Source organism: Ambystoma mexicanum, chromosome 4p (genome assembly GCF_040938575.1).
Source record: "Ambystoma mexicanum isolate Mex_15411 chromosome 4p, UKY_AmexF1_1, whole genome shotgun sequence".
NCBI classification, from domain to species: domain Eukaryota; kingdom Metazoa; phylum Chordata; class Amphibia; order Caudata; family Ambystomatidae; genus Ambystoma; species Ambystoma mexicanum.
The window spans coordinates 774,099,684-774,127,295 of record NC_090927.1 but is presented as its reverse complement, the minus strand read 5'-3'; the positions used below and the strand labels follow the sequence as shown (position 1 = coordinate 774,127,295).

At 45.0% G+C, this 27,612-nt stretch overlaps 1 protein-coding gene across 1 annotated transcript in view; it reads left to right on the top strand.

Annotated features, from left to right (window-relative positions):
• ME1 (malic enzyme 1) overlaps positions 1 to 26,799 on the top strand; it is a 1,722,623-nt gene extending 1,695,824 nt beyond the window's left edge. The window contains exon 14 of the mRNA XM_069606328.1: positions 26,430 to 26,799. Within this exon, the coding sequence (XP_069462429.1) occupies positions 26,430 to 26,600 (171 nt within the window). The 3' untranslated portion in view covers positions 26,601 to 26,799. The remainder of the gene's footprint in view (positions 1 to 26,429) is intronic.
• Positions 26,800 to 27,612: the final 813 nt, after the last annotated feature.

The window sequence follows — 27,612 nt, the reverse complement described above, 5'->3', positions numbered from 1 at the left end:
TGCTTCCAATCTTGCATGGTCACTTGGGAACCCATCATATATTTTAAAATTGTTAAACAATTATAAAATCAATAATGGATGTATCATTCACACTTTTCCAAGTGTTCCCACAGTAGTCTCCTTTTAAATGATTGCCCGTCTCTACAAAAAGAATCCAATGTTCAAAAAATGTCCACAATGTTATCCCTTTCTGACATTGGACCACTTTCATAGGGTTATTACCAATCTTACTAATTCGAAGCTCTGAGATTTTAGAGGGATTTAAACAATTTGCATTAAAATCACTGGCTATTATGATTGACCCAAGGTAGTGTGATTCCAACCATTCAGTTAGGATCCTGTCTATGTGCTCGATCATTAAGCGTTGGGACTTTTTGGCATGTTTGCATTATACATTAATTACCAACATATGATGTCCCTCTCCTTTCAAAACGACATGCCCTGCCAAAACACTGTACATCAAGCATTGCAGAAAATTCATGCTATGAATAATATCTGTTCTTACCCCTATCAATAAACCTCCCTTCTTCGGACCGCTGTACCTTTAATTGCTGTTTGTTGGCAGATAAGATAGCCATTCAATGTGACATTCTCGGACAAAAGGTTTCTTGAAGTATGATAAGATTGTGTTTACTTAATTTCTCAGAAGAGTCCCCTGGATTAAGCAAATGCTGGAATCCTCAAGAATTCCTTGAGCAAACGCTAAAACCCAGCCTTAACACTCTACCCTCCTTCAAATGCCACAACCAGTCCTCCCCCAAACTGCTGTTTGTCTCCTCTTGAGCTTCCATTCTCACCACATGAGTCTTACTGCAGTCTGCTGGGTGGGAAATAGTCATCCCTGACCAAGCCTGTACTTTATTCCCTTTAGAATGATCTGCAATTTGTGGATGAACATTAGAATCACGCAGGGTAGTATAGGTATCAAAACCTCTTAATCTAACGTCATCCACTGATGATAAAATGAGGTATCTAACTAAACAGGACCTTATGGTAACAATCCCTCCTTTTCTCATCACAGAATTCAAGTAAGTAAATGTCCTTCGATGCAATCTGTTTTAAGCATGGAATTTCATGCAATATATACCCAAAACCATACTTCTGTTCAGAGTTACACCGTCCTCATTTGTAAAAATGTCTTCCAAATAGAAACTCCAGGTCTTCTTTTACTGTGGAACTGAACTGATGCGGGGCTGCCTGATAATCAGGTCCACTTTGTTTCCCATCGATATTTGAGCAGTTCTTTGTCTCAGGCTCAATTCGTGTTGTTCCTGGGCCCCAACCCAGCTCCCCCACTAGAAATGTTTCTGTAGAGCAAGATTCCAGGACTTTGGATTCCGGATGGCATGCCCTTTTTCTCTGTATTTGTAAATCTTCAATAGTATCCTCCCAAGATACATAGGATTGGGTCCCACACGCTTTGGTTTTAAATTCATCATTCGGTTGAACTAAATCATAAGCAGTAGGTTGCAAAAATGTCACTACACAGTGACTCATTAAACTCGACAACGGCTCTTCCCTGTCCTTTTGGAACAACGTATTGCCTACTATGCCATTTAGTGAGTACTGTGGGGCCATTTGGACCAAGGACTTAGACTTCTGAGTACCACTGCATTTTTGGAATATTGGAGCAATCATCAGCCCACCCTTGGTAGCTGAACTACCAGGGATTATTTCCTGGTCTAGTTGGAGATTTAATGTTCTCACAAAGTTCAGCAAAGAATTACCGTTCACTTTCTTTGTTTTTTTATTTTTAGTATTTTTGTTCTGCTGCACAACTTCCTTTACAAGGTTCTTCTCCTTTTGTTTCATTTTCTTAGGAATTCTTATTTCACTTATTGTGGCCAATGCGGAATCCATAAGGACCACTGATTGCTCCAACCTATCCTCAATTGCACCTAATCGCAGAAATTCTTCAATAACCTCTATTGCGGGGGGAGTGTGCAAAAAGGAGAATTCCTTCGTCCTAGGCATTGGGTAGTGAAGATTCCGTCCATCTCCTACCTCCCTTACCTCCAGCTTGTCATCCACACCCACCATATTCACTTCTCTTAAATCGGTTGACTGTATATTCACTGAACACCTGGATGAGAGCAATTTGCACATGCCCTTGTTTTGTGCTCACTTTGGCTTTTAACACAAGTGAAATTGTCATGCCAAAACTTTAGAGCAAACCATAAGCAAAGGCAACAGCACTAACCTGGACTTTCTGCAATCCTAGAAGATGCACAAATCCCCCTGGTAACCCCACATCCTACTGCTAAGGTCTGCGAGAAGGAGACAGGGCTCCAAGGGAAACCCTCTGGGGACTAAAACCCTGAGATCCTATAGTTATAGGGATCAGATGTCTTCTGTTCACAGCTGATTAGGGTATCCTTGTTCTCGTGGATAAGGATTCTGGATCAGGAAGTCTGTTATGGAACCAGGACCCTGTAAGAGAAGGAGCCAGGTTACAAGGTATCTACACCTTCCTGGACAATCTCCGTAGTGAATTAATTTTACCCTTTGGATCACTGGTTAAATGTAAGGGTCTTGCTTGCAGTTCTGTTCTTATCGAAAGAAGAGCAGGAGTACACAAGTAGGAGATCTGTAGTAAGAGGTAGCGAAAAGAAAGAGTAGTCTTAAGATTAGAGGAGGCCACACTTACAAGGGGAGAGGTATAAGTGTAGTTATGCCGTAACCTACCCGACGGCGTTGGAGCCAGACATGGCAATGGCGAGTGTCCTTGTGCAACGAGGAGTGTATCAGAGCGATGACTGTGGCGTCAGCTGAATGGAAAGTACAGGGAGCGGGGTGATCTGGGCAGCCCTCGGATGAATGCTGAAAACCTCCTGAGAATGAACAGCAAGCGAGAGATCAGAGATTCTTACCCTATGAAACTAGGTTGCCAAGGTAACAGTATGCAAGCTGCCAACCCGGAACTGTAATAACTGACGGGAAAGGTTGAATACAGAGAGAATGGCGCGGCATTGTATGGACAATCTGCAATAAGGTATTCTAGTTACAAGAGACACATAAGACAATACAAAAATAGGAAGGATAGAAGAAGCTAGACAGGTGGACTCACGATGCATTGGCTAGGAGCAGCTACGCGTCACCTCCCTCGATGAGACACAGTTTCACTCCCAGCAGTTCCAGGGGTGGGGCCGAAACCATGGAAAGCCTCTGAGAGACTGGAATGGGTTTAACGCTTCTACCCACAATCTTGGAGGAAACATGGACTAAAACCGCTATGCCCCGCCAGCGCCGTCACATAGACCATTGGTGCCTCATGACAGAAATAGATTTTTGAATGTCTTTTGTTTTACCAGCAATATCAATCACCTTCTCATGAAAGGGAAACATAACTAAATTCCTCTTGAATAGCCACCAATTTTGTTACAATACATGAAACTTCGTTTTAGAAGAAGCATCTAACTTATTCCTTTTTGGAAAAGAGGCCCAGTGTCTCTTGGATTCCCAACAGTTGTTCCGAGTTTCCCCGCACCGTTTCTTTAAGAATATCAAGGACCTTTACCAAGGATGATAAAACGTAATTCGAAGCTGCCAAAGTTTGCAGACCCAAGTCTACTCTAGGGGGGTTTGAATACTCAGTTGAACTGGATAAGATCAAAGAATCATTTAATGGTATATGTTGTGATGTGGGATGCTACGGTGGTGCGGAGCCTCGGATGAGGGCCCAGACCTGCATAGTCCTGGGGATCGCAGCGCATAGCGAAATGACACACAACCACTTGGTAGGCTGTATAAACCCGGACTGGCACCAAACTGCCAGTTCCGGTGATACCTTTATTTCCAGCTCCCGCCACCTGGCACGTGACCCGGTCTCCTGTGACACGTGACATCACATTCCTCCCAAACCTAGAATGCGTTTTTTCCCAATCATCAACAGTACTATTAGACATTTGTATAGTCCATTCTAGTCTCTTAGGAGCGCGGCCTGGCCGCGTCCGATCGGTGGTAGACACATTGTATAACGTACCCTTGTAGGCGGGACGACGGTCGCGGCCTCTCTCTCAGATGGTAGCGGGTGTGACTCCTCTCTGCCTCTTCCTCGGTGGGGGTTTCCAATTGGGCACCATCTCTATACGGTGTCAGTTCTCGAGATTCTTGGGGTGTGTTGTGCCCTTCTGATGGACCTGGGGCTTCGGCTCGATCCGGTGATCTGGGTTCTTCTCTCGGGCTCCCCGGTCCTTCTTCCCATATTACCGCCAGGACTTTCCGGAAGTGGGAAATGTTCCTGGTCACTGTTTCACTCCCCCTGGTGGCCGTGATCATGCTGTGGCTTGTGGTAATGTCTGTCCATGGTCTGAACTCGAAGTTTAGTGAAATCTTCTTGGGCAGAGCTCGGTTCTTGACTAGTACTGTGTCTCCTGGCTGCAACTCTCGGTGGTTGGGGCGGCGAGTGCGGCTCTCTTGTTCGTTCCGCTTGACTCGTCTTGCCTCTATGATGGAGATGTCTGGATCTGGTGCTACCCAGTTCGGGTGTACGGGGAGTTCAGCTTGGATCGGCACCCTGAAAATGAGGGCTGCTGAACTGATCCCAGATCGAGGAGTGCGGGGTCTGGCGGTGAGTCCTCAGGAATCGGTAAACTGTGGTTAGCCATGGATGATCTCGTTCCTTTGCGATTCGGATTACTTTGTTAAGCGAGCACATAAAATGTTCGGCGTCGCCATTGGCTTGTGGCCAGCATGGTGTGATCCTTTTGTGCTGAATGTTGAGGTCTCGGAAGAACTGATGAAGTTATTGACTGGTGAAGGGGGGGCAGTTGTCGCTCTTGATATTGGTTGGGATGTCGTGTAGTGCAAATATTTTCTCCACTGCTAGGATCATTGTCTCTGCGTTGGTGGATGCCACGTGTTCGACCTCTGGGTACCGACTGAATTCGTCCACCAGAACTAGCAAGTATCCCCCTCCCGCAATGGTGCAGTAGTCTATGCTGGTGGACTCTAGGGGTGTCACGGTATTAGTTTTATGACGGTATGATAACCTTCTTGCCAAATGATGGTATATCATGGTTATCGCGGTATAGCTGGTGATGTTAACTAATCTTAACAAATATTTTCTAAAAGGTCATAAATTGTCAGATTTATCATCACAAACAAAATCAGGCACCCAGGGCCAGAATTGGGCTTTTCAACATACTTTCCACTGAAATGCCACCCCTTGCTTCCACCAAACACACGTGTGGAGAGGAGGAGGGGGGGGAGCCCTGCTGCGACTAGCAAAGCAAACTGAATAGCTTTTCTTAAGTGGTCATTTAGGCTTTTAGCTCCCCCACTGGCTACTGGTGAAGATGAACATGTTGCCATCTTGATAACCTGCATGCCACAGCTCAATGGAGGCTGATGGTAGTATACGCTTGTGCGCATACACACCCACACGCACACACACTCTCTCTTTACGTTACAGCCTTTAGTTTACTTGCGGGCCAAAAGGTGTTCAGTAATCATGGACATGTTACCCTTTGGTATGGCAGCAGGGAATACCCACAGAGATGAGTACATTTTACAGTGTAACTTATTATATGTAAATTCAATGATAGAACCAGGGAAATCCTCCATTGTCATATGTTTAGCAAACATTATCCATTATAAATATATAAACCCCAAAGCCGCCATCCCAAAGTAAACCCTTTTCCTTCTTAGCACTGTATTTATTCTTCCTATTGCTAACATATTGATTTTATGTCAGGCACGTGTGATTTATGGAATGGCATTAAAAACTGCTCCAACTGTAACTACTTGGCAGATGGCACATCCAACAGTGCAAGACCAAGACTGTGCAGCACTTGCTTACTGCAGCCTTTCCAAATCAGATTGAAAAGCACACTTAACGGTATAAACGGTATACCGGTATAAACAATGTGACGGTTATTATTATTCAATTAAGTGGTTCACTGTATCTTTAACGGTATACCGTTATACCGTTACATCCCTAGTGGACTCCCACCTTTTGTTGCTCCTTGGGGCACTGATGATGGGTTCTGGGGTTTCTGCTCTCCTGGTGGCTTGGCACGCCGTGCAGGATTCTACGAGGTCCATAACTCGCTGTTGTATGTGGGGCATCCACATTTGGGATTTCAAGTATAAAGTTGTCTTTACAATTATTGGTGCCCACTGTGGGCAAGTTTGAGTGCTCTCTCCTCTAGTGCTGTTGGTAGCACAATTCGGTGTCCCTTGAGTATCACCCCTTTGGGGGCTATGGTGAGTTTGTGGTGGATTCCGGAGATGTCTTGCAGTTTCTCCTGGGCTGTTTTTGTGCGCTGGGCCGTCGTGGCTAGAAAATTCTTCCAGTTCCCTGATTGGATGGCTTACGTGGTTTGGGTTAGGATGGTGTCTGCCTCGGTCTCTTCAGCTACTTCTTGCAGGGTGAGGGCCCGCGGACGGGCGCATGCAATCACGCGACATACATGTTCGTCAGTTTCTATGGCGTGTTGCCTTTCTTGGTCTGTAGCGGGCCACGGGTAGCGGGATAGTCTGCAGGGTTATCTGCTCCGGCCCGATACTCTACTTCGATATTGTAGGGCTGAAGTTGTAGCATCCACTTTTCAATGCATGCCGGGGAGTGTGGTGCTCAGCCCTTGAAGAAGGGGATGAGGGGTTTATGGTCAGAGAATACCCTTGCTTGCTTTCCCAGTAGATATACTTTAAAATGTCTGCACCCCCAGAGGATTGCCAGAGCCTCTGTTTCAATATGTGCATAGTTTTGTTTGGTTTTGGTCAAAGAGCGGCTGGCAAACGCGATGGGGTGTACGTTGCCTTCTTTGGATGAGCACGGCTCCTAGGCCCACCGGGCTTGCGTTGACAAGAAGTTCTTTGTATCCTATCCTTGTCGCCAGTGCGATGTGGGAGGCTACGGTGGTGCAGAGCCTCGGGTGAAGGCCCAGACCTGCGTAGGCCTGGGGATCGCAGCGCAGAGCGAAAGGACACACAACCACTTGGTAGGCTGCATAAAACCAGACTGGGGCCAAGGTGCCAGTTCCGGTGATACCTTTATTTCCGGCTCCCGCCCCCTGGCATGTGACCCGGTCCCCTGTGACACGTGAAATCACACTTATGTTCATGCTCCACTTGCATGTCCTTCGAAACAACAATGTGGGGGTCTCTCACATCTTCTAAATTGTTTTTTTTAGAGTTTTCTGCAAGCTGTTGCAAATCCATTTGTTCCGCATTTGCACACGGAAGGAAATCCACAATTCTTCTTTGAATTGTCATAGCATTAAGTATGATATCCAACCCAGAATGGCAGTCAAGTAAAGCTGAGGATAAGCCCTCGGCCAAACCCTCTGTTTCACAAATAATAATTGAATTTTCCCTACTTCCTGTGGGAAAAGTTAAGATAATTACAAATAAACTTCATGGAAAAGTTAAGATAATTACAAATAAACTTCATTTCGGAGGATGGCAGGGCACAAGGTGGATTCAGAACAGCTAGCAAACTTCCTCTCCCATGGCTACGGAGATTCATACTGTTGGATAAAAGGAAGAAAAAGCAAGGTTTGTACACTCAATAAAGCTTCCCTCTGACGTGCAACCTACCATCCAATGGTCCTCTTTGCTAAAGGTCTTAAATACGTCAGGTTCACAAGAAACTTTCTGACAGGTTTCAGGAGCACCAAGCCGGAAAAGATACGAAGACCCAAATCACGGAAACACACTGCTTACACACCACATGCTCTGTGTGTATTTGAATCTTGTGCTGGCTCTGCCTCCTCCCAAACGGCAGCAACAAAGGAAAGACTTCTGTGGCCCAATGCAGTAAGACTCCTCACAGGCCACACGGAAACACACTGCTTACACACCGCCGGGAATCAAAGTGTCTAAATACAGAGTGCAGCAAGATTTTAAGCAAGAATCACAGTGACCAACTTCAGATTGCAGCAGGATGTAAAGCAGTGGCAATCACAGTGTCTTACTTCAGCGCGCAGTAAGATTTAAAGCAGTGGCAATTACAGTGTCAAACTGCAGGGCACAGCAAGGTTTAAAGCGAACATCAAATTTAGAGGGCACCTGGGTTCAACACAATCTGTGTCTTCGGTGTGCAGCAATATTTAAGCACTGGCAATCGCAATGTCTAAATTCAGAGCATAGCAAGATAGCAAGATTTTAAAACAGTGGCAATTGGTGTCTAATTTCAGAGCGCAGCAAGATTTAGAGCAGCTATCAAACTTCAATGGGCGCCTGGGTTCAACACAATTTCTAACTTCAAAGTGTAGTAATATTTGAAGCAGATATAACATTTTAGAGGGCACCTGGGTTCCACATAATGTCTGATTTCAGTAGCAGCAAGATGTAAAGCAGTGGCAATCATAAATGCATTAACTCAAGAAAGAAATGAGCATTGCGCAGCCAATGATTTTGCAATTTGAAGATGTTCTTTGGGACTAGGGTGAGGGATAAGGATTAGAATGATAGGCAAGGACTCAAACTATTGACTAGGATAAGAGACTAGAAGGAGGGCAAGTGACTAAGGGCCTCATCATGAGTTGGGCGGTATCCAGGCAGTAATTGCTACTTAGCGCCTGGATTAGCGCTCGGTCCAGCGCAATTAGCGCTGAATCTCGAGTTGTGGGGGTGGTAACTCCCCATTCCCATTGGATCTAATGGGGTTAGGAGGGCACTATTACTGCTGGCGCTAATAGCGCAGGCGGTAATGGAACCGAAAATGGGCAGAAAGGGGAAATTTTTACCTCCAGCAAAAAGCTGAAGCTAAACCTCCCACTTTCTGCTTAAATTCGGGATTGGGCGGTGCGGTAAATTCGGCAGTAATAGCATTACCGCCGCATTTTACTGCTCTGCCGAACTCCTGATGAGGCCCTGAGACTAGAATGAGCAACTAGGACCAGGACAAGGACTGAGAGGAGGACAAAGGACTAAAATGAGAGACTATGAGGCACAAGGGACTAGGATGAGTCACTAGGATGTGGGACTAGGCCGAGTGATTAGGTCAAGAGACTGGGTGGAGGAGCAGTGCACAGAATGAGGGACTAGGAGGAGGACAAGGTACTAGGATTAGGAACTGGGTTTCTGGGCCAGGGAAATCTACCTGGATGAGAGATTAGTATGACAACATGGGTCTAGAACCAGAAGGAGGGACTAGATTCAGGATGAAGGTCTAAAATAAGAGAGTAGGAGGTGGACGAGGGAATAGGAGGAGGAGAGATGAGGATGAGGGACTAGAAAGAGGACGAGTTACTAGAAAAAGAGAAAGGGGGAGGATGAGAGACAATGATGAGGCATTAGGAAGAGTGGGGACTAGCACAAGATGATAATATGAGGGTCATGGCCAAGGCATAAATGAAAATTAGGGATGAGGGATCAGAAATGATGAGGAAGGATTATGACAAGGGACTCAGAGGTGGGACTAGGACTACAACTAGGAACCAATATGAGGTATAGGAAAAGGGACTGTGACTAGGGAAAGGATTAGGACACACTAGGATGATGGATTAGGACTGGAAGGACTTGGAGGCGGAACTAGGACGAGGGCAAGAGACTAGGATCAGGGACTAGAGGTAGGACAAGGCAGTCATACTAGGATGAGAGACTAGAATGAGGGACTAGGTCTAAGAGGAGGCACTAGGATTTGGACGAGGGACTATAAGGCGGGCCTAGTCATCGCGCTCTGAAACACTTGTGTACAAGCGTGATAGAAATAAAATATCAATATCAATATCAATAGAATGAGGAACTATGATGAGGGGTGTGGACTAGGTGGAGAGAATAGAATGAAGTAGTACGATGATGGTACTTGGATGAGAAATCAGGGTTAGAACAAGAGAATATGACTTGGATATGGGACTAGGACTACAGCACGGGTTAGGAGGAGGACAAGGGACTAGGCTGGGAGGAGGGAATAGGATAAGAAGGAGGGACTAGGATATTTAGGGACTAGAATGAGGGACTAAGGAGGAAGAGGGACTAGGATGATGGGCTAAAATGAGGCTGGGGAACTACAATGAAAAACAAGGATGAACGCCTAGGATGTGAGAATAGGATAAAGGACTAGGATGAAAGACTAGGAAGAGAGAACAGGAGGACAAGGGACTAGGACTATGACAAGGGACTTGGGTTTTAGACTAAGAGGACAAGAGACTGGGGTAAAAAACAACGGACAATGCTTGGGGACTAGAACGTGGGATGATGGACTAGGACTAAAATGATGGTCTAGGATGAGAATGAAGGATTAAGATTAAATATTTGTACGGGAGAATGAGGGACAAGGATGGGATCAAAGGACCAGGATGAAATACTAGGATGAGAGACTGGGAGGATGAAGAGAGACTAGGAGTTGTATGGTGACCTGAATGAGAGACGAGGAGGAGGACAAAGGACTGGGACATGGGAATATGACTCGGATGCAGGGGCCAAGTCCTAAAAACAAAAGCGGGGGGACTCATTAACATAACAATTGAATGTTGTGCCACCAGAAATTAGCATATCAATGTGCCCGCTGTGTATGTATAATCGTGCTGATTCCCCTTGTTTTTACGTTTTTACCTCTAATTTAATCCCGTTCTCCTTACCTTACAGGAAAGGAATCTGTGTGGCACGATCTTTGTCCCCACTGGAAAAATTCCATTGGCAGTAAGATGTCATCATTTTCCAAAAATGTTGGCCTGCATAGGCGATACACCAACCACTGCATTCATGCCATTGCACCTCAAATATTACCTGTGTCATGGAATGCCACAAAATCACGTCAATGACTGGGCATTGAAATAACATTGAAATGAAGCCTCACTATGCATGTATTGGTCGCCTAAGTCCACAAAGCAGCAGACCTCTTACAGTATTCTCCCCTCTGCTGGACCCTTTTGACACACTAAGTTCCACATTTTGACCTTGACGTCCCATTGCACCTTCTACTTCTGTTGAGTCTTCTGATGCCAATCCCGCCCCATCCTTATCCAGCTAACCCTCTTCTACATGCAATGTCCTCAGCCAATGTATTAGCTGTTCTCTTATTTTGAATTGCAATGTTCAATTATATTATGAGTAATTGTTCACATCCTCCTTTTGATATGTCCACCCCTTCTTTCTTTCTCTCTTTCATGATGTCCTCCTGTCTTCCCTACTTTACAACCTTGCACCCCCCTTGTCGAATTTACTTTTTTTTTTACAGTGTACAAGCTTTGTATTGAATGTGCTAAAAATAATTACATTTTTTGTAACATCTGTAACACACTCTAGAATTCTTCGTTTGTCCCCCCTCTCTGCTTCTCCCTCATTTTGACAGCCCTTACAGAGCCTACTCAGGGTGTTTTGGCCCTGAGAGATTGGCTTACAGAAGGTTGGGGTGGTTGGGGGCGGACAGCCTTTTTATGGATAGGATGTTCCCTTGCTGGATGTTTGGGATTTCTCCTGTGGTTAGTATAGCTAAGGAACGAGGGCCTGCAGACCGCTACACTCCACTAGACTTAGAAGTGCAATGTTCAGTGTGTACTGGATCACTGGGGAGCTTTCCTTTTGGCCAATGAGACACAGAGTAGTACAATGGTTTGTGCATGATCACAAGCTTAAATTAATTGATGAAGCCTGGATTCGAGGTCTGCCTGCAAAGCGCAACAATGTTTTGCCCAGGATCACACACTGTGATAATTGGGGAAGAAGGGTTTGAGGCCTGACTACAAGTCACTACACCATCCTCTCACGTCATCTCAGTTGACTTACGTTTTCATGCTTTGATTTCAATAATGTAGGAAAGTACAATAACCATATGAAACCATGGACTCGAATATATAGATCCTTAAAGAAATAGTACGAATGTCTCTTTATTTTGCTCATCTTGAATGGTAAACCGCTAATGGGCAAAGTAACGACTCAAAACAAACCATAGTATGTGCAGGGGTGGACTTCGGGCCAGATTTCCCCAGATCTGGGATCCGGAAAGTACATTTGCCGCCATCAATCACTTAAGTGTTTCGGGATTGAAAAGGTGCAGAAGTTGAGATTTTAACTGAGGTTGTAAGGCACAGGGTCAAGAAAGACGCAAAACCACTTGAACATCTATTCAGCATGCCTGTGAAATCGATTTTAGGATTACACTCTGCAAAAAATATTAAAATACAGCTTTTTCAGTTTAAAAGGTGTGCACTGTTGTAGGGTCCGGATCAGAAACCTACGTATAAAGAATGCCAGACTTCTAGCACATAAGAAGACTCCACACACCGGTGTCAATGGGGCACTGACCTCCTCTCAGAAGGGGTGGGATCATATTTATTTTTCAAATGTAACATGTCCTTCTGGGGGGGGAGACGTCCCATTACACTTGATGCCCAACATGATAACATCTCTTTTAAGGTATGAGAACATTATAACTCAAACATAATACTTTCACTCAATCCAAAACACTTAGCTTCTTTGGAGCCTCTCTTTGAATCCCCCTGGGTGTATGGGGGCGGGCCCTGGTCGTCTTGAGATATCTCTTCCCTGGATGGGGATCCCCTTCCGCTCTGCTTCCACTCGTGGTCCGTCACGGGGGCTGCCACTGGAAAAGGTTCATGGGGGCTACCTTCACTAACCATGCACTCTTGACAGGTGCTACTCTCTTCTTTGTTATCTTGGCCTGAATTTTGTAATTGTCTAAACCAGCTAAGGTTTCTTGAAATGCGTGTGGCTTTCGATTCTCCTGTAATCATGGACCCTTTCTTTTCTGTGATGATCCACGGGTACCCTCAAATGGGAGGCAAAACGTGTGCTTTTGGTATCTTGAGCGGACAAGCGTCTGCTCTCTGATCCCGAGGGATATTGTTCACAGCCCTCTGCAGGCAATCTCCTTATTGTTGATGTCTGTTTGATTCTGGTGCACACTGTTCACACAAATCTCGGCCCTCTGACCTTCCTATTCCACGGTTGTGTGCAGTGTCTTCCGGTTAAGACTCTAACAACAGCGTGAGTGCATTTTGGAGGGATTCCCCATCTCATGAGCTGTGCATAATGCTTTAAGGATACGCATGAATCTCTCAAGGTACCACTTGGTGCCAGCAGGGCATTATTGTCCAGTGGGCGATCCCACAGCTCTTTCGAAACTCACTAAAATTCTCTGCCCTGGCACAGTGCCTCAGCGAGAGGCACTTCTTTGGTCGTGTGCAGTGTCCTCTGGTAAGACTTTGAGGACATGAGTGCATTTTTGGAGGGGTTTCCCCTTCTTGTGAGCTATGCAGATTTTTTTGATAAACGTTATGCATGAATCTCTCAAGGTCCCAGGCGGTTCCAGCAGGACATCATTTTCTGATGGGAGATTCCCTCGCTCTTTTGAACCTCGCAAAAATTCCCTCCCCTGTAGAGGTGGTTCCTTGTTGGACTTTACGGGTCGAGGAATGCCATGTGTTGCGAGATATCTTCAAAAGTGGATATCAGAACCTCAGCAGCCATTTATTTTATTTTATTTATTTTTATATTTGTAAAGCGCCTGGCAGCCCGGAGGCATTGTGGCGCTGTTTCAAGAATGTGACTTAGTTACAGGGGTAGGGGTGGTGTAAATTATACATTGTTAACAGGCAGTGTTGCAATGAACATAGGTTATACATTTTTACAGACAGTGTTCCAGTGGTCCAATGCCTTACAGGTAGGCATGACGATCGAGCGTCTTACACGAACAACAGGGTTTTTAGAGCTTTTCTGAAGACCGTGTGGGATTCCATGCCTCTGATGGTAGGAGGTAGTAGGTTCCAGTTGGTCGCCGTGAGGACTGGGAAGCTGGAGCCACCTGCTCTAATCCTGAGGCTTTTGGGAATAGAGAGACGGTTGGTTTGACCAGATCTAGCAGGTCTGCTCGATGGGGGCGCAGAGAATCTTTGCACGAGATAGCGAGGTGCTTTGTCATGGAGACATTTGTGGGTCAGTGCAAGGGATTTAAAGAGGATGCGTTCTTTAACGGGCAGCCAGTGGACGGATTTTCTGGTGTCAGAGATGTGTTCTCTTTTCGAGATTCCTGTGGCTTCTCTAAGATCATTGTTCTGCACTGTTTGAAGTTTCCTGATGTTCTTAGCTGATGTGCCTAGTAGGAATGCATTGCAGTAGTCTAGGCGAGATCCTATGATTGTTCTGGCAATGGTAAGGGAGTTTTGTTGCGTTAGGAAGGACCTGGCAGCAGTGATAAGTTTTGAGTGGTCGGCTGCCGCTGATGAGATAGCATTCACCTGTCTTGTCATGGTGAGGTTGGAATCAATGTAGACTCCCATTGTTTTGACTGACTGGGATACAGGAATACGAGAGCTGTCTATGAGAAAGGAGTCATATCGAGGGCCCATTTTTTGATTGAGGTTGGAGAGCCGATGATAAGAAGTTCGGTCTTTTCACTGTTGAGGCAGAGCCAGTTTTTGGCCATCCAGGTCTGGATGGTGGTGTAAATAGAATTGAGGGTTTTTTTGGTCTGCCTCGCAGTCGCCTGACAGGGGGATGAGGACTTGCGTGTCGTCGGCGTAGTTGGTGTAAGAAATACCCTTCAGATCAAGGTATTTGAATAAGGATCTAGTGAAAAGGTTGTACAAGGTAGGTGAGATGCAGGACCCTTGAGGAACCCCACACTTGATTAGATGTGGGTGTGCACAAGCTTGGTCTGGAAAGACTCTCATTGCTCTCCCGCTGAGAAAGGATGCTATCCATGCAGTAACATCTGGTGAGAAGTTGCCAGCCGTTGAGAGGTGGTGGCAGAGGGTCTCATGGTCCACCAGGTCGAACACCGCAGAGAGGTCGAGGAGTAGAAGGAGGGCTGGTTTACCCACGTCTCTGAGGTCGTCAATTTGGTTTTTGAGGTCCAGTAGCGCGGTTTCGGTGCCATGGTTGGGTCGAAAGCCTGACTGTCGGAGGACAAGCAGATGATGCGTTTCTAGGTATTTTTGGACTTGGGTGTATGCTACTTTGTCCAAGATCTTCAGTAGGAAGGGGACCGTTGTGATGGGCCTGTAGTTCGCTGGAGATTTAGGGTTGAGTGTAGGTTTCTTCAGCAGTGGGCGCACCCAGGCTATGAATTATATTCAGGGTACTTGGACAATTAGTTGAGGACCACTAGGAAGCATTGTGACTTCAAAACACTGGCAAGGTCTAAGCATTGACCTTGCTATGTATAGCTAATGCTCCTCAGAGGAGATGCAATTGGCAGTGGGTGGGGTGCTGCTGCAGCTGCCTGTCAACAGGTGCCGGTGGTGAGGAAGGTATCCACCACTTTTTTTGAGGTCTGGGAACCCGATCTTTTTCCATCAGACTCACCTTAGTCTTACACACCCCTTGGTGACCAGTGTGAGCCAGCTGAACTACCTGGGGTACAAGGTCCAGAGCTATTACCAACCAAGAGTCTCAGAGCATTATGCTGCAGAGGGTGGCCGACAGCCCCGCTCTCACCTTCGTAGGCACTGGAGGAATGTTTGAGCCTCTGCTGTACAGTGGCTGCAATCCCCTAAGCAATTCTGCCCCTCTCCTGTTTGCAGTTGTGCCATAACCACCTGCACGCCCTCATGTTGAACCGTGGACTGGGCTACGGTTAGTTTTTACGACTGATGCTTACATCACGATTCTCACATGCTCTTCTTCTCCCCCATCTATGACCAAGTTGAGGTATTTCAGTGGGAGTGGATATTGTGACTAGTGGTCAGCTGAAATTGAAATAAAACTCAGTAGTCTTGGGGTTAGAGTAGCCATCTCTTGGGTCTGACGGAAGGGTGTGTTGCAGAGTCATGGGTGATCAGCAATAAAGGCTTGTAGTCAGTGATTACTGTCATCTAGCGTATAGAGGGAAGTGGCACAGCCCCATAGCCACGCCAGAGGCTCCCACTCTATTTGAGAGTAGCATTGGCCAGAGTTAATGAGGGCCTTGCTGAGGTATGCTACTGGCCACCTGGCACCTTCCTGGTCGAGTTGCATAAGGATAGTGCCAAGGCCCACTGGGCTAGCATCTACTATGATCTCAGACTGCCTGCTTGGGTGGAAGAAAGCCATACATTTTGTCTGCTATCAGTTGGTATTGTCAAACACTGACTGCTCTTTCAAGCCCAATGACCATGCAAAGTGAGGGTGCACAGTGGCTCTGTCAGTGTAGCTACATTTGGAATAAAGCAGCCACAATAGTTTACCATGCCAAGGAAATGTGTGCCTCTGATGGTGATGAGTGAAGGCTGCCCCCTTTTGATGTCCTGCACTTTCCGAGGGTTTACTGAGATTCCCTGACCCCGGAATACGTATATAAAAAAGGCCAACTCTCTTTTCTGCTTCAATTTGCACTTCTTTCAGTTCTGCGTCAGGCTGTGTTGTATGCTGGAGTATGGCCAACAGTTACAGGAGGTGCTCTCTTTCTGAGGTAGATTACATGAGAAAGTCATTGGTGACATGTATGTCTCCAGGAGGTCCCGCCGGCACCCCCGTACAGTGTGTTGCAACACGTCAGCGGCAAACTAGACCCCACAACTAAGCCTCTCAAATCTGAAGAGGCATATGTCTAACAAGAACGTGGCCATTTGTCGAGAATGTTCATGGGGCGGCACCTGATCATACCCCAAATTTGGGTCGGTTGTATCCTTTGTGTCTGTTTCCTCACTGTGTGGTTCACCCTATGACTTGGGTGTGCTATATTTATTGGTAAACTTTCCTTAATTATATCGAATATCTGTTTGTATATTTTCTCTGTACAATTGCACATTAGGATTTATATTAAAGGAAAAACTCACCACCTACCATTCAATGGACAGTGTAAATTTGCTTAAAGGGCTTTGGACAACTTTTAAATGTTCCATCATCCATTGTTTGCTGATTGCTAACATTTCAATGTTTTGTGCAGTGGCAAATATATTTTCTGGTTCTGTATTATCAAAGAGCAAAAACGGATCGCCTCCCATTGTTATTTTGAATTCATCTTGTATTGTCAGATTGTGGATATTTTTAGGAATTTTCGGACGTAATTCCTTTGCATTTTTTTATATATCAGTTGTCTTTTAATTAACTGTGTACTAGGCATATTCCCAGCAAGATGTGTGGGCAGGTCACCCAATATTTGTCCACTTGTACTTTGTGCGTTTTCAGTTTTTAGTTCATTTTTTGAATGTGTTCTTTTACAGCTGTTTTACTAATATCTAGTTCATGTTGTCCTTTACAAATTTTATATTTTTTTCCTTTCCTCTGTATAGGCTCTTCCTCTGCAGTTGTTGAAAAAGTACAATGTACATTTCCACCATGCTTTTGTGTCCTTTTTACACTTTTGAAAATAACGATATCCCTTGTGGTATAACTGCTGTTGCCCTCTAATAAGTATGTCGTCTTTTTTGTTGACCACCTATTTAGAAAACACAATTTGTTTCATTGTTTTAATTTTATACATAACACGTTTTAATCATTTGGCCTTGTTCCAATTGTTGCGGAAAGGCAACAACGACGCCGGTATTGCTACCGGTGCCGTTGTTACCTCTCTGCAACATTCCGAGTATGCTCGCGGGTGCTGCTTGGAATGCCTGGTCAGACCAGGCATGCAGAGTGGCACCCGCGAGCAGTACCGGGTGGCAGCAACGGCCCTGTTATTAACGGGGCCGTTGCTGCCATCCTCCCCATTCCCATTGAGCCCTATGGGGGCTCAAATGGGAATGGGACTTACCGGGTCCGGGTCCCACGAAAGGGACTTACCGGGCCCTTCAAGGTCAGAATAGCCCAGTACCAGAGTTTATTAAGGGCATGGCTACCTTCGAACTCATAATGAGGCCCATTGTGTTTTTCACTTTGTTTAATGAAATTGCTCACTTACCTTGCTTATACATATCGGAATAATGTTGTTTATTTCATACTAATAAACATCTGTTTCCTCAGTATCCAAATTAAGCTTCCCTGTCAACGTACACAGTGCTTACAAAGTTTTATTTTTATCTTGCCGAAATCTTCGGAGATTTCGGCAAATTTACGTATCCCGGAAATATCGTTCTACGGATCATTACGTACTTACAGCGTCATATCTGGGTAAGAATTAAACCCTTTAGCACTTTATTTGCTCTTTCGTTTATTTTGGATGTTTAATGATATAATTTTAAACACGCGCAAGCAATTATTTGACAAACACTTTACGAGCATTTCAATTTCGGAAGTTTTGCATGCAACACAATCTTCTATAAGGCCCTCACGTAGAACCATCCAAGACAGTGCACCAGGGCATGTCTCACACAGCTCGTTCTGGTTGTGGTACTACTCCTGTCCATCCCACCTGTCCACGTGGATTCTGTGGTGTGATGGTACCGCTGATAATCAATCTCCTGGTTTGTTCTGGGTCAATAGAACATGCAAGGTTTCCTTGAGTATTCTGGCAAGTACTTTAATTATTTATTTCTTTTTCAGGATGTGTTGCTTCTCATGGTGATCTTTGCCATTTGCCACCAGTGAAATCATGGAAGTGATGAGGATAGTGTTGGGCAGGCTACAAAAGCACCCACCAAGGGCCGCTGGTCAATGCTGACACAATGTTATCAGACTGCATGGGCCCTCACTGCAGCCATTGGAGTGTCCAGGTGCAGGCTCCATCATACTTTCAGTGGCGTATTGCAGGTGCCAGCATATTTTTGGTGGCATTGTTTGGGAACTAATAGTGGAAGTTGGGCAGAAGTGGTCTGCCGTGGTCTGGTGATCGAAATTACTGAGAGGAGCCGGCGAAATACCTCTTCCACTGCTGTGGAGGCAGAGCTGCTGCAGAGGACACTGCCTGCAGGGCCTTTATAAAATGAGTTGCTGCGCAGAGCACGGCATGCGGAGCGCAGAAGTAGGGCAGAAGTGGTCTGCCAAGGTCCTCAGTGAGCTGCAGGACGTGGACGTTGAAATTTGGAACCTAACAGCGCTGATCTGTAGTAGCTGGTGGTGAGTCTACAAAGCACACCAAATTAATTTGGTCGAGTTACTGTAGAGTGTTGGTGTCGGTACTGGTGAACTGTGGCCCATGCCTCCCTACTCGCCAAAGGCCCCCATGATGGGAATTTGAACACGCCAGCAGGTGAGACGGCTTGGGCCCCTAGAGCCCCTTGAGACATACAAATCCCTGGAAGTATCACTCTGTCTACTATAAAAGGGGGCCCCAGGACAAAGGGGGTGGGGGGGGGTTGAGGTGGAAATGGAGGGCGTGCAAGTTGAGCCGCCAATCCAAGGAACTTTCCCAAGATCTAACCAGCCATCCAATCCTCTACTACCTGGTAATGATCTGTCGGTAGTTGGGGAGGAGCACTCTATGGACACTCAGGGGAAGATTAATAACAAAAAACATCCCCCCATGAGACAATGTCATCCCCTTTAAAAACAATGCAGAAGCCACCTATTGACACTGTGAGTACGGAAGATACTGAAGTAATAAAGCAGATCCTGGATAAAAGACTGAAGGGAAGGAAGGCCTACTTTCCGTCTCTGCCCTGATGGACAAGGAACAAGCTCATGAAGAAGTGTTTGAGGTGTTGGAATCGAATTCCAAACAAAATATGAAGGCGGATGCCTCATTGCAAAGTTTGTTTCAGACCACCTTGGAATTTGGGGCAGTTGTAACAAATCTTGACTTGCAACTTGGAATTAAGGAAAGTGCTCATGGTGAAAGAAGGAATGGGCCGGTGGATATTAAATCCTCGGTCCTGGTGGCCCGTCTTTCTAAAGATATATACGAGGAAAGAAACAGAGAGTCCTGCATATCGACAGTAGATTTTTTCCACCTCCAAAACAACGTAATGGTAGCTCTCGCTATATTTTTCGCCCTATTTGGAAAGCTGTACGAATCCCTCAATGACTCCTTGAAAGATCATGCAACTCTGATAGCAATGACCCATAGAAAGATGACATACCTGGAAAGTTTTGTGACAAAGGTCAAAGAACGACTAGACAAAGAAACAGAAACATCTGCAAATTGGCAAGAAGAGAAGAGCTGGATTAATCATCTATGATGGCAGCTGCGTTAAAAGACTGCTAATGGATGTGCAGTCATTTCAAGTCCCAATTGAGGAATCCGACGATGTGGAGTGAAGAGGAGGCACTGAGTCGCCCCATGCCTGAAAAGGATGTGAACTGCAAGAAGGTTCAGAGGGAGGCTTATGCCCAATGCATTGAACCACTGATTCGGCCTAGCAGGGATGGGGTGGAGACTGTGACTAATAATGAATTGGCTATCGAGCCCGAGGAGGAAGCGGGTCAACCCCCCGATACCTGTGGCTCTGTTAGTTGACTGAGCCCCCTTGAAAGTGCAAGAATGAAAATCTGTTGGAGTGTCCGCCTGACGGATACAAATGTATTTTTGATGTTCCAAAATCCAGTGACACTGGCAGGGAGCAATCTGATCCAAGTTAAAACAATTCATAAAGAGCAATTCATAAAGATCAAAAAAAGACAAAAAACATAAAAACTGGGCAGAAAAGAAACGTCTAATGGCTCACAAGTCTTTATGAGGAATTTGAGAACACCAAGCTCCCATTTCAGCAGTACCAAACTCGAAACGTGTTTAAAAAGATGTGTGCAGGTGCCCCAGTGTTTTGCAAAGTCAGCAAGACCCTAAACTAATACCAGCAGACAGCAACATGCACCAAATGCAGGGAAGAGGCGAGCCGGAATCAATGTACGACACTAGCTTGAGCGACTTAATGGAAATAATTAACAGCAATGCAGATGCAGATGAGTGGCGAAATCTGAGCCGACCAGATCTGGTGGAAATAGACCACCAGGTCTCTAAGATCACGAAGAGAACTTCCTTCGGACCACTATTAGAAGCACAAAGGTCAGCGAAACTATTAAATAATGGTCCGATTAATCCACCGTTTAAGACCCTGGTGGAAAAGAGGATGCCAGTACAGAAAGGAGATAAGGCTTCTCAGTAGGCGAGCAAGAAGCTAGTCGAATCAAAGGGGGCATTGACAGCCAAAAATCGAAGAGAATGTTCCAGGAATAAACCGGCCGGGATCGACAGGGAATACCAGGAGTGTTATAAACCACTGTTTGTATCATCAAGTTCCAGAGACGACAATAGGAGGGAAGTACATCGAGTATATCTAGAACATCTGACACCAGCAGATGACGATCTAATTCTAAATTGACAAAATGTGATGATTTTGCTACATCATATCCCTAAATTGAGAACTATCTCCACTGAAGACATCCAAATTGTTCAATTCGTGAATGAGAAACGTACTGATTGGGTAATCTTAAATCTCACATCTGCATTAATAAAAACAACAGTTCTGGAATTGGGCAACTATTTTCTCCCGCTGGGCTACGAGCTGATTAATTTTATGGACTTCAAGGACAGCCATAGTGAAAGGGCAAAAGCAGCCCCTAAAGAAGCTAGCTTGCGACACTGGAAGATCCCTACGCTGAATTTCCAGCAAAAACACGGTGAAGGAGGGGCAAGAATCCAAACCACCACCGTTCTAATCATTCTCAGTTACAATTGAAAATGTAGCAGATAGGGCAACCCCCCAGCAAGAGGGCAGAAGCCCTGCCGGACGGGGTAGCCCAACAAAGCTGGGAATGGTTGGCATCCGCGTTGGCCGAGCCGCAGAAACATTAAATCCGTATAACAGGTGGAAAAGAGGGTCTCTGTGAGGGGTCGTGGAACACCAAAGGCTTTGCGGAAATATTTACAAACGAGGAATTGGAACTTGACTGTTTTGATCTTATATGCCTGGAGGAGACTTGGTTGAGAACTAAACCAATCTGTGAAGGCTATACTGTTTTCTAAATGAAGCAGGTAAGGGTAAGCGAGGGAGACCCTACTCAGTCCTACTGACATTGGTCAAATTGGGCAAGGCACGAGAGGTTATCGAAGTGTCTAACCCATCGCCATATGTTTAGGTGCTCTGACTAGAATGTGGCAACTCGGGGCACAAAAAAATGTATGTCATCCTGATAAATTTGTACTGGTGCCCAAATATGTGTTCAGATCAGAGCTTTGTTAAATTGGTTATATCAATAGTTGTCACGACTGGTTTGAGGGCTCACCTGTTTAGGGTTGGTAGGCTTCTTTCTTGTTGGATCTGTCGGCCTGCGTTTCCTGGAGCTGCGGGTCTCGTGGAGATAAGGACGGGCAAGAGAAGTCCAGATTGCAAGGAGGCTAACAAGAAAGGAAGGGGCAGGCTGTAGATATACTAAGAACAGTGAAACCTTGTTCCATCTGGTGACAACGTGTAAAGCCCTGGTGGAGTCCAGGTGTTATTATCTGGGAGCACTTTTAGAATAAACAGGGCCGCTACCAGCTAGGGACTGTCGGGAAATGTTTCTAAAAGGGGAAACATCAGTTTGGTTTTAGCTGGTATGAAATTTGAATGGATTTTTAAAGATAAGGTCTGAGAACTGATTTGTTTTTTAAAGATGATTGAATGTGGTGGTTTATGTGGAATTGTATTGAACTATCTGGATAAACTGTGATTTGATATGATGTTTTCTAATTTGTTAAGGTTTATTTAATAAAAATAAATAAAAAACAAATACAAAACAAAAACCTATTGATCCTTGCCACAGGTCAATATGGGTTGTTAGCAGCCCAAAACCCTCCACTTCCCGTGGGTCCATGAGCCAGCTCCAGGTTCATAAACTACATTGCCTTCCGCAAAGAGCAATATCGCTTACATATGGAGCTATATAATCTGTTGAACTATGAGTGAGCCTTTTTGGAAGAGTGTACCCTTAGAACCAAATCAATCTTAGGCACCAACAAATGTGAAATATTCATGCACTGACAATTTCAACAGGTTAAGCAGTATGAGATTTAATGAGCTGTCTTTGTTCACAGCCCTTTGGAAAGTGGTGAAACTGGGATTTGATCGAAAGTCTGCAAAATCCGCCCATGACAACTTTCCCAATTTTTGTTGCACATCGAGATGGAATTATATGTCGATATTTGTCTTTCATGAACTAGAAGAAATAGGTTTTGAGGCCTGATTTGGAAAATAACCACACACATTAATAACCAACATGGCAATTTAAAAAAAAAATATTGTAATACAGTAGAAAAATATTATGCAGAAGGAGTGCGATTGCAACATTATAGCCGGTCAAGTGGCACAGCGAGTAGAGCGCTTGCTTTGACATCCGTGCGGAACTTGGTAATGCAGGTTCGAATCCGGCAGGGCCAAACTCAGCCTTTCATCCTTCCGAGGTCGACACCGTGGGTAATAATAAGCAGCGCTCAGATACCTGAGGGTTCATAGCGCTATATAAATGCAAAATTATTATTATTCTCTGCACCACAAAGGTCTGCAAGCGCCAGAACCTTAATTAATGTAAGCCACAAAAATCTCATCTGGAGTTTAGTGCTGCATTGTAAAGATTTAAACATTCCCAAAAAATCAATCAATGTTTGACCCAGACTTGCATAATGTTATTCGTGATGTGTAGAAGAATATTTGAATTTCTAGAAAAAAGCAAAATTATCTATCCAGATGCCTGTGACATTGGGCCTCATTCCGAGTGTGGCGGTCCGGAAATAAGGGTGCTGTTCGCACCCTTTTCTGACTGTCACACTCCAACTCTGCTTTCCTGGGCCATTGCACCCGGCAGGTCTCACCTGCCAGGCGCAACGGCCCCAGTAGGCGCAGTTGTCACAGAAGCATCGGCAGCGTCAGCAACAGCGGCAGTGCTTCTGTGCCCCCATCCCCCATTGCCATATGAATGGGGACTTACACTTTCTGCCACCTGATATCCCGTTCCGCCTTGACTTGGTGGCACCGGGATATCAGGCGGAGGAAACAGTGTTACGAGTTCGGCGGCAACCCACTGGTAGCACCGGCGGGTAACCGCCAACCTTGTAATGAGGCCCATTGTGTCGCCTCTCTTTGTCTAGGGCTGCTTCCACTCAAATGGCCCATATGGAAAAAAGAGCAGGCAATGGATGCCACCAAAGTGAGATGGCAGACCTTTTCACCAAAGAAAGCACAGTACTATTCAGTGAGATAAGATGATATATTCAGGATTGCAGTTTAGTTAGGTGGCAAAGTCGTGATATGAGCCTTGACACTTTGATTCCACTGCCTCCAATGTGGCATCGTAACCATCTCTCCTAAATAACGAGTTATGGACTCCGTTGGGGATTCAAATATAGTGCCATGGTAGACCTCGCTGCCCATATTTTACAACCCTCATTTGGAGCGACCAAGCTCGCTAGACATGAAACATACTGAAACATACTGATGCTATGCTCAATTTTATGACTAGTGCTATCTGGTTCAGGTACATTGTTTTGTAGTACAGTACGTGTTACTATAACCAAAGTTTATATACTCAGATGTGTCAACCTTAAAGAGAGGCAAGGCTAAGCTAACCCTGCCGGGTGTGGTACTGTGATCTGGCATATGGTGGAAGATCTTGGCGACAAGTGCTTAACACAATGAGCCAACCTCATGACCATTATGGCACTCAAAGTTATCACTATGGCTTTCAATTTCTGTTATTGATATGATCCATTTATGCCCCAAAGAAAGGTGAAAGGTTGCACAGGGTTTGCTATAGTGAATGTACAAACTGAATACACAATGAATTACAAGTTTAATTAATCAGATCTGAACTTACTTGCCAACAACAGCCAGGCAGCAGACTAAGAACCTCAGTAGCATGCTATTCAATATCTGACATTTTATGACAAATGTGCACTGACTGCATTGCATCAGACAGCCCATTGGTTCCCTTCCAGGTGAGTCCCCTGCCATGTCTCTGCATAAGATGGACCACAGCAGAAGTTCCCTTAGTGAGTGACTTTGGCGTTCTTTACTCCTGGTAACAATGGACCCTCCATAACTGGTATATGTTTAGGGGGATTTTGGCAGTGAGCTTGAATTGGTCAAGCTGGAGCGGGTGAAAGTAAGCTGGGGATGGTTGGTGGGATGAGATATGCAGCAGTGTGCTAGGGTGAGTGTGATTTGGGGTTAACGAGGCATGAAGTAGGGTTGGTCTAGTAAGGCATGGTGTAATGTGGAGGTAGACAGGCAAGGGCCAGGATGGGGTAGCCAGATGGGGGTTAAGGTCAGTGTAGTCAAACACAGAGGGGCTTCCAGGGAAACAACACTAAAAAAGTCGTTTGTGAATCCAGTCCTAATCTGGACTCATACATAGGCAAATCAACAAGGGGGCTGGATCCCTATTGAAATGTGCAGTGGGGAACAATTACTATGACTTCAAAATACCCATATAAAAATATCGTTATTCAAAATATGTGATACAATAATCTATACAATATTCTATGTTAAAACCATGACAACAATTTCATACGTCATGTATTCTTAATAATTAAACGCATACTTCATCAAACACTCCTCACATCAACAACTAAACCAAATACACCATTTCACAGTGAGTGAAAACGTTAAACAAAACATATCCAAATGGACACAGTAAATGTAGAAGCACATTCAAATGTGTGCATCAATGCTCATAAGGTCAAGGTATCTTTAGGTGGAGTGGGGGTCAGTAGGGTGGTTGTTGGCAATTGTGTGGTCGCCGGGTATAGGAAGTCATGGGGTAGGCTGGGGGCAGGCAGGGATGGGGTAGGTAGAGGTTTGGCATCTTCATGATGGAGCACATTGTGTGATGTTTAAATTTGTTCCTAATTCTTGTTGCCAAATTACAGAGCACAAAAGCATAGCTAACCATTCACAATCTGGCGCTTGCTCTGCACCTTGTCAACATGGACTCATCTTTTCTGTAGACATAAGAGGACAGAAACATAAATCAGAACCTTATAACCTTTGATCTTGAACAAGCAACCACAGAAAGTATCAAACAATCATGATTGGCAATATTTGTTAAGCAGCCCTGAAGAGGAGTGTTGGCGTTCTGGGCATTTTGTGTTTGGCATATTGTCCTGGAGCTTTGATACTTTTCATTTGTGTGATTGAACTATAGAGCTGTAACAAGGACATATATTGTCATTGGGAAAGAATTAAACGTCGTTTCGTTTGGCGCATTGTAACTAGATAGGTGGTAATTACTGACATTGCGTCATTTAGTAAATGTGAAGGGAAAAATAAACGTATACTTGCCTTAGGCGCATATAAGGTGGTTATCCTTCGGTCTCCTTGCAGGAATGACTAGCTATGCACTCGCAGGCCTAGTGCATAGCGGTGCTCCTATGCAGCTTCAGCAGAATATCATTAACTCCTAGGCATATGTCTCTCAATTTCTATGGAAGAAAGTCTGCACTCTGGCGCAACAGGACTCCTTCGGCACTTGTTCAAGTAATTGATGCCATGGCATGAAGTTGTGTACCAGCACAAACAAAGAGTACATTGACATTGCAACATTACGCACAATAAAGTAGATACTCTGTTTTGAATGTACTTGGTGTTTTGGTAAAACTAAGCAGTTACCCAGATGTGTATTACGCTTCATTCCAAGGACGCATATTCGTTCTTATTGTAGAGGCAAATGGTTCATTTTGGTACAGTCTACAAACTGCTACTAGTGTATCAAAAGAAATCAAAATGCAACTCTATGTTTTGTAATTGCAGATTGTGGAACACGCCTACGGCACCAATACAGCATCTGTCCAGCCTGAACCCCAAGACAAGGAGGCATTCATCCGCGCCAAGATGTATAACAGTGATTATGACACGTTTGTGCTGGATTCCTATGTATGGCCCGAGAGCGCAATGGCAATACAGGCAGGGAATGTGCTATAAAGGAAGAGTGAACAATGGCACACGTGTGCCAATATCAAGCATAAGATCATATTGACTGTGGAAAAATACAAGTCTTCTAATGAATTTTATTTTACAAGTAAATCGCTTTTGAATTAAAGCCACATTGTCACAAGATAAAAGTAACACTGAGACATGCGATGCTTGAATTAAAATGAACCGAATAAAGCACCTGAATTAATGTGTAGTATGTTCATGTTGATGCCTTGTAACTTTTTGAGCCATGCATGTATCTACTTCTTTGTCAGTACTTTCATCTTCATCTCCCAGAACACATTGACAAATGGTCCTTTGGGGGCCTGGAAGAGTGTTCAACTCATCCACTGAAAGGCCGGCAGATCATGTGGTGACATCAGAGGCACGCGACCTGCTGCTGAAGCCCCAAAATCCAGCCACCTCAGCTTTAACATCAGCTTTTGAACACCAAATAAGAGCCTCTAAAAGGAGCACATACCATGACAGGTGGATCAGAAGATATAGCTGCTCGGCCAAAAACACATTAATGAACAGCCCTTAAGAGAGCCAGAACGCTGCGCCACTCACACTCTGATTGAGTCAGGTTACTTCATTGGGTGATAGAGGTCACATGGCCTGCCGTCTCCTGTTTTCAAAGGCACCCTCAAGGTGAGCTCAACCAGGCATCTGAAGCTAAAGGCAGAAGAAGGAAAAATCTACAACAACGTCTAACCCTATTTGGGCCTGCTAGGGTTCAGAAGGGCTACTCCTGGGAACAACTCCACAACACGCATCTAATAAATTTACCAACATGTGTTACAATACATATACCCTAACCACAAAATCAATGGGTATTCAGCACACTTGTTCATCCAGGATTACAAACTCAACAGCATACACCTCACCATCACATCCATACTAATCCAGCAGTGCAACTCATGAACAATGTCGCAATTGTCGATGTCCTCCACAAACTCGATGTACTCTTATTAATCACGACATGGCCCAACTCCACATCATCTGACATATTTGACACTGC